Below are 8008 nucleotides of genomic sequence, written 5' to 3'. Positions count from 1 at the left end.
TAACTGGATTAACACGTGATCGATCGTGTAAATGGATGAACACGTGAACAATCATGTAACTGGATTAACACGTGAACAATCGTGTAAATGGATGAACACGTGAACAATTGTGTAAATGGATTAACACGTGATCGATCGTGTAAATGGATGAACACATGAACAATCGTGTAAATGGATGAACACGTGATCGATTGTGTAAATGGATGAACACATGAACAATCGTGTAAATGGAAGAACACATGAACAATCGTGTAAATAGATGAACACGTGAACAATCGTGTAACTGGATTAACACGTGATCGATCGTGTAAATGGATGAACACATGAACAATCGTGTAAATGGATGAACACGTGAACAACTGTGTAAATGGATGAACACGTGATCGATTGTGTAAATGGATGAACACGTGAACAACTGTGTAAATGGATGAACACGTGAACAACTGTGTAAATGGATGAACACGTGAACAACTGTGTAAATGGATGAACACGTGAACAACTGTGTAAATGGATGAACACGTGAACAACTGTGTAAGTGGATGAACACGTGAACATCTTCAGTATGTGATGAGTCAGACCTGAAGCTGTTTCTCAGAGTGTTGGTTTCAGTTCTCAGCGAGGTCAAAGGTCAACTCTGAGACCTGTCCTTATGGTCTGGTGTTAACCAGGTCTGTAGCTGGTCTGGTGGTCTCAGGTGGTCTCTTACCAGGTTCACCTGAATGGTCTTCTCCCAGTTCTTCTCATTGTTGATGCCGGCATTGTTGATGACGATGTCCAGACGTCCAAACTGGTCTATGGTCTTCTGGAAGGCATCTGTCCACACAAACAAACACCAAGAACTGGTTCAAGACTTGGATTCTGGATCAGATCTCGACAGTCTCTGCTCTTCCAGTCAGAGCTGAAAGTTAACCCAGAAACAGTTTTTCAGCATCGGAGCGTGAACAACCACAAACATTAAAGTCAGCTTCAAAGTTTAAATCCTCCTCTAAAACTAAAAGTGGTTCTGATCCAGAACCTGCTGGGTTCTGGACCTAGACTTCTTCATGTTTTTATAAAAACTGCTGAATATTTATTTAAACACAAACTGACTCCAACAGAACCGGTACCAGAAGACACGAGCACATTTCAGTCATTTTTCTCCTGTTTCCCATGTTTCAGTTCTCAAACCGATGTTGTTTCGTCACGCTCTGGTTCCGCTGAAGCAGGAACCAACAGAACCAACAGTCTCTGACCACAGCTCTGACGGTTCTGGACCACAGGTTTCAGTTTGATTCTCTCCGGTTCTGGTGGGTTCTGTTTAACGACGTCAGACGGTTTTTGGTTGAGTTGAACGTTGTCGTGTTGTCTCCCCACGCTCGGTTCTGTCTGACTGGTTGGTACCGTTTGTGGTTCCTTCAGCAAAACCAGGTGGTTGTTCATCGTTTCATTTCAAAGGTTTTTATAACCATCTGGTCCTAAGCAGGTCTACAGAACCCAGAATCAGTACAAGACTGGTTCTAGTCTTGATCCAGGACCTCCTTCAGCAGCAGAACCCTCTGTGGTTCTCTGTAGGACTTTGTCAGTCTCTAATGGTTCTGGCCCACTCTTCTTTCCATCGTTGAGGGTTCTGTCAGATCCCTGAAGGTCCACCACAGCATCTCAATCATGATGCCGTTCTGGACTCTGACTGAGCGTTGCAGCACCCTGGTTCTGGTCTTTCTGACCCGTTCTGTTGTAGATCAGCTGTTGTGTTTGGGATCATGGTCCTGTTGGACCCAGTTTGGTCCAAGCTTCAGCGGTTGGACAGATGGACTCATGTGACTCCAGAACATTTGGTCTACAGAGGAGTTTTGGTCCACTCGGAGACGGACAGGAGTCCAAACCATTAGCCTCCACCACCGTGCCGACAGCTGGGAGGAGCTGTCTGCTGCAGTGCATTCTGGGTAAACATGTGTCTGAAGTACGTAGATTGAAATGGACTCTAGATTCTCTCTTCTGGATTAGTTTTTGTTCAAACCTGACAGTTTTTGTGACGTATTTAAAACTCGTTGACGATTTTATTTGTTAAACGTGATTTATTTAAAATGTGCCTGCTTGCATTTTGCCCCAAAGCTTGTCAGGACAAAAACTGAGACAAGAAGTCCTCAAACGTCTTCTAATCTCTGTATGTACAGATGTGAACGCAGATACTGTAATCTCTTCTGCTGCACACTGCGGCAAGCACGAAGGTCATGTGACCAAAGGAGCAGGTCCGACCTGACGGCAGAACGAGTCCAACAGAACCCGGCACAGGTTTCAGAAGACAAGCATTCTCAAAAACAGCAGGTCTGAAACAGCGATGGTGGTTCAGAACCCCAGAGGAGGACCTTCTGGACAGAATCAGATTACAGCTGTTTCCAAAGCAGAGCCTAAGATCATCTGCTCAGATCCTGCAGCACCAAGACCCAGATCTGAGGTTTCTGAGGAGCTGCAGCCCAGAGGATTCTATTAGTTGATTGCATGAAGAAACGTTCTGCAGAAATGTTGAGGAGACCCAACAGAACTCCTGACATCTGCGACTCCCTCTGAAAAAGTAAACTGCACGAGAGTAAAGATGGTGGACAGATGAAAAGTTTGTTTGCAAAAAGTTTATTAAAGTTCAGGCAGCTGGGAGTTGATGACATCATCGGACTGTGACCAGAACATTCGTTGGTGAAATCCTCCGGCTGTGTAGAAACAGTCAAACATGTGAAAACGTTTTCTGTTGCTTTAGGACAGAACAAAAAACATTAGAGTTCTGTCTGGGAGCGGCCCGCGGGCACGTCGGCTCAGCCCAAACAGAGTCAAGAGATCTTCGGCTCGTTACGCTCGTTTCACCTCCTGTGTGAGCCGACAGACGTGTCTGTCAAAACAGCTTAAAGGAGGAAACCTGAGGAGGTGAAAGGTGCGAGTGTCGTCACACGCAGCATTCCAGAACCTCCGACCCAATGACTGCACGTTGAAGGCATGAAGACAAACACCATGAAGACTGAACCTCAGCCTCTGAGGCGGGTCAATAAAAACACACCGTATGTTCTCGGGTAAACTGGTTCTGTCAAACTAACAACACTGACTCTTTGAAAGTTGTAATGTGCTTTGGTTCTGTTGTTTCTCTGCCAGCTCAGTGTCCGGCCTTCTTGGAGTCCTTGGCGGGGGTGTTGGAACGCGCTCCAGCTGAGGACTCCTTTCTGCTGGGGGGACTTCTTCAGTGCCCACTTGGTGTGACCTGGAGGGGTGCGATTGGGAGGAACGGCCTCTCTGATCTGAACTCGAGTGGTGTTCCGCTGTTGGACTTCTGTGCTCGTCACAGTTTGTCCATCACGAACACCATGTTGGAACATAACGGTGTCTGTATGTGCACTTGGCACCAGAACATCATAGGTCGTAGATCAATGATTGACTTTGTAGTTGCGTCATCTGACTTGCGGCCGTTTGTTTTGTCGGGTGAAGAGAGGAACTGAGCTGTCAACTGATCACCACCTGATAGTGAGTTGGATCAGACAGGGGGGAATGTTGGACAGACCTGGAAGACCCAAATGTGTAGTGAGGGTTTGCTGGGAACGCCTGGCAGAAGAACCCATCGGAAAGATCTTTAACTCACACCTCCGGGAGAGCTTTAATTACATCCCAGCTGAGGTGGGGGGACATTGAGTCTGAGTGGGCCATGTTCTGCCTTGAGATGTGGCCGCAAAGTTGTCGGTGCTTCTCGTGGTGGCCATCCTCGAACTCGGTGGTTAGGGAGGCTGTCAAGCTGAAGAAGGAGTCCTATCGTGCCTTGTTGGCTAGTGGGACTCCAGAGTCAGCTGAGGAGTACTGGAGGGCCAAGCAGGCTGTAGCCTTGGCTGTTACTGAGGTAAATCTCAGATGTGGGAGAAGTTCGACAAGACCTTGGATAAAGACTCTCGGCAGAATCTGGCAAGCCATCAGACTGAAGCAGAGAAAGAAGCATTTTACTAACCCTGTGTTTAGTGGTGGAGTGCTGTTGACGTCAACCAGTGGTTGACAGAAAACAAGTCAGACCTTCTCAGTTCCACCAACGTCCTCATGGAGGAAGCTGAGTCAGGGAACTTGGAGGTCCACAACCAGAGCTGAGGTCACCGAGGTAGTTCCACTTTAGTTTATTGCGTTTCCACATCAGAAGTTGCTTTTTTTCAGTTTCAGTTCTTTCTGACCCTCTCTGTACTTCTCCATCAGCATCCTCAAAGCAAGGATTGTTTCTGTGGCGCTTTCTCGCCATGAAGCCATACTGCTGCTCACAGATAGTCACCTCTTGTTCAAGTCTAGCTTCCACAAATCTCCCAGATCTTAATTGTGTGACTCATCAATTTAATTACCCTGTAGCTGCTACAACTCTATACAGCACCCTTTTTCTTAAAAATGGCCACCAGCACACTTCTTCTCTATTCCTCTGGCATTTTCAGAACATTCAGGTCTGCTCTGATCACCACTCTCTCCTCCCTGGGAATACTCTCCATCACTTCATCCAGATCCTTCCATAATTTATCTTTCTTCTCCACATCACAGCCAACCTGTGGAGCATAACCACTGACAACATTTAGCATCAGACCTTCTACTTCTACCTTCAGGTATATCACCTTATCTGACACTCTTTTCCCCTCTACTACATTCTTTGCCAACTCCTCCTTCAGGACCATCTCTACTCCATTTCTCTTTCTATCCACACCATGGTAAAACAGTTTGAACCCTGCTCCAATGCTGCGAGTCTTGCTGCTCTTCCACTTGGTCTCTTGGACACATAAAACATCTACCTTCCTTCTCAGTATCATGTTAACCAGATCTCTACCTTCCTTCTCAGCATCATGTTAGCTAGATCTCTACCTTCCTTCTCAGCATCATGTTAGCTAGATCTCTACCTTCCTTCTCAGCATCATGTTAGCTTGATTTCTACCTTCCTTCTCAGCATCATGTTAGCTTGATTTCTACCTTCCTTTTCAGCAGCATGTTAGCTAGATCTCTACCTTCTTTCTCAGCATCATGTTAGCTAGATCTCTACCTTCCTTCTCAGCATCATGTATAGTGTCTTTGGGATGAACTTGTATGTTTATTTTGGCAAAAGTGTTTTATGTTGAATGCCCTTCCTTACACAACCCTGGGACCAGAACCACAGATACAGTCTTGTAACCCTTGTGGCTGGTTTCATAATTGCACATCAATGAATCCTAAAAAAAACTTTAAGCCGTTTGATGTCAGTCAGGAGAAACTGCAGGTTTCATTTTAAAATGTGCAGTGAGGAGATTTACAAACAGAAAGCGTGGAAGTGTCCACAGAGCTGCATGCACATCATCATGACTAAATTCACCTTTCTGCACACACACTCCAACACACAGACTCACACACATCTACACAGGTGCTCAGAGTGTGTCAGTGTGTGTGTGTTGTGTGTGTCCACAGCAGCAGCAGCAACATTCCAGCTGCGTGCGCCTGCAGGGTTTCTCTTCTTGGTGTCAAACAATGAGAGCTTGTTCGTCGACACACCTCTGCAGGGAGGAACACGTGCTGAACCCAACTACATGCATTTAAATTCAGGTACTTTAACGTTGACCTGCAGAGCAGAACCAGACAAACCGGGCCTTTGTTGGACCCAGAACCAAAGGCTGCTCTCAGAAAGACTGAGGAGAGGCTCTTGCGTCACCAAGTTTCATCTCACTTCCTCTTTTTCATCAGGAGGAACTTAAAGAGCAGCTGAACCCGACCCGGTTTAACAGAACCGCAGAGTGAAACAGAACCTGCTGCTGGTTCTGTGCAGGCAGGAAGTGATGTAAGCCTCTCATCACCTCTCAGAGCGTCTCCGTTGGACACGTCACACTGGATGAAGGTGCAGTTTCCCTCTCCAAACTCTGAGTCCAGCTCGTTCTTGCACTGCTCTCCGCAGGTCTTGTTCAGGTCCAAAACGGCCACCTGGAGCACAAACAGAACCTTTACACGCTCTGAGACATGGTGCCGTCGTCATGAGCTAATCATCAGCATCTCAGCAGCAGCAGGAAGGAAACAGAACTTTTAGGTTTGTCTGCTTCTTCTTTCACCACACGGGACCTAAGTTCTGCAGACGTGTGAACAAAACCAAAGTTCTGACAAACATCAACCAGAACTTCTCTCTTCCTGAAAAACAACTTTGAAACATTTTAATCAAACTGTTTGCTCCTGAAGTTAATCTGTAACTCTAATCTGTGACACGGTCTGGTTTGACATCTGAGGGTAAACAGAACCTGAGCCAAACAAACTGTCAGAAACAAGCTGAGAGGTTCTACAGAACCTGAGCTGGTAGAGCACAACAGAACCAAGAACAGAACCCAGATGTGAAGAGGAATAAAATGTCAGACGAGCTGCTGCTTTCAGAGGTTCTGTAGAACCTGAGCTATTGGAGCAGAACAGAACCCAGATGCATGTTTAGCCCAGAGTTAAACCAGAACCCAGAACCAAAGCGCACAAACTGACAGACACAAGTTGGGCTGCAGGTCCGTGAGGTTCTGTAGAACCTAAACTCTGAAACAGAACAGTTTGGACCAGAACCGACCTTAGCTGAGCTCTGCAGCAGGGACTGGACCGCGGCTCTGCCGATGCCTTGAGCTCCTCCGGTCACCAGAGCCACCTTCCCGCTCAGAGCCATGATGATCCGGACCCGAACCCGACCAGAGCCTCTCTGGCTGCGGAGCCGCGGGCTGAGCCTTTTCTCCCCCTCCCCTCCCCCTCTGTGACCTCACAGTGCGCGCGTGTCTCAGGCGTGAGGAGGTGAACGAACTCCCGCAGGTTGAGCTCCGTGAACCCGCTTCACACCTGAGCAGCTTCGGAGAGGTTCGTGACGTCACAGCAAATCGTTCTTAGAGTTACGCAACTTGAAAGGGGGAGGGGCTTCAGGTCTCTGAACACACCTGTCTGACACAAACACAGGCTGCAGGACAGAACCGAACTCATCAGGAGAGGACTGCAGAACCCTCAGGGGGTTTACAGAACCATCTTCCTGGAACACGAGGAACTGACTGCAGGGCACTCTAAAGTTGAGTTGGTGGAAAATAAAGGTTCTGAACAATTAATATCTTACCTGCTGCAGATAGTTCTTTGAATTACTTCAGTTTAGGGAAATTTGAGTTTATTTCTGAATGGACAGATGAGGATTTTCTCCTGATGAGTTCGGTTCTGTACTGCAGCCTGGGTTTGGGTCAGACAGGTGTATTCAGAGACCTGAAGCCCCTCCCCCCTCCCCCTTTCCACAGTTCCTCCTTGGCTCTGCTTTACCCTGCTCAGGTCGGTTCCGTGTTCTTTTCCACAGGGCCTTTTTCTTGGAACAGGCCTGCTTTTTCAGTACCGACTTCTCTGGTTCCATTGAGGCCCAGCAGGACCCTAAGAGGTCAGCGCACTGTCGGTTACCGATTGGTCAGGAGGCGGCATCATTGAGGGCGGAGTTTCAGAAACTTCCACCGCAACCCGATCTGCCATTTTCTTTTTAACCCGACATTAGAAACAACTCGAATCCGGAGGAGGGTATTTTGGAGCATTTTGTAGGTATAAACAAACAATAATGTCACAACTGTGGTCAAACACTGAAGTTCAGACGTTTTTGTGTTTGCTGGTCGACAAAAAAGTTCAGAGCGAGCTAGATGGAGCGACACCGAGAAGGTTTTTAAAGAGGCGTCGTGCATTGATAATGATCCGCCCACTCAAGGGGCACTAATGGGCACTGTGGAAATGGAAAATGAAGTGATTCAACCTGTACCGGCCCAAAGTGGATCTTTCGCATCTTAAAACAAATCGGCAGCAAATAGTTTTAGCAGTGCAGCCTGAGTCATTAAGGAACATTTTATTATTTCTGCCAAAACAATCACATGTTGGAAAACTGATAACGTTGACAGCTGAATGACTGCTGAAATCAGTCGAATGACTGCTAGAATCAGCTGAACGACTGCTGGAATCAGCTGAACAACTGCTGTAATCAGTCGAGTGACTGTTGGAATCAACTGAATGACTGCTGGAATCAACTGAACGACTGCTGGAA

General features: G+C 47.1%; 1 protein-coding gene across 1 annotated transcript in view; it reads right to left on the bottom strand.

Annotated features, from left to right (window-relative positions):
* Positions 1–6667, bottom strand: part of hpgd (15-hydroxyprostaglandin dehydrogenase) — a 12740-nt gene extending 6073 nt beyond the window's left edge. The window contains exons 1-3 of the mRNA XM_037690117.1: positions 6533–6667; positions 5793–5916; positions 707–813 (exon numbers count right to left, since the gene is read on the bottom strand). Of these exons, the coding sequence (XP_037546045.1) occupies positions 707–813; positions 5793–5916; positions 6533–6625 (324 nt within the window). The 5' untranslated portion in view covers positions 6626–6667. The remainder of the gene's footprint in view (positions 1–706; positions 814–5792; positions 5917–6532) is intronic.
* Between the last annotated feature and the right edge of the window lie 1341 nt (positions 6668–8008).

This window comes from Nematolebias whitei, chromosome 16 (assembly GCF_014905685.2).
Source record: "Nematolebias whitei isolate Nwh7 chromosome 16, NemWhi1, whole genome shotgun sequence".
Classification (NCBI taxonomy): Eukaryota; Metazoa; Chordata; class Actinopteri; order Cyprinodontiformes; family Rivulidae; genus Nematolebias; species Nematolebias whitei.
This window is presented reverse-complemented; position numbering and strand designations above follow the sequence as displayed.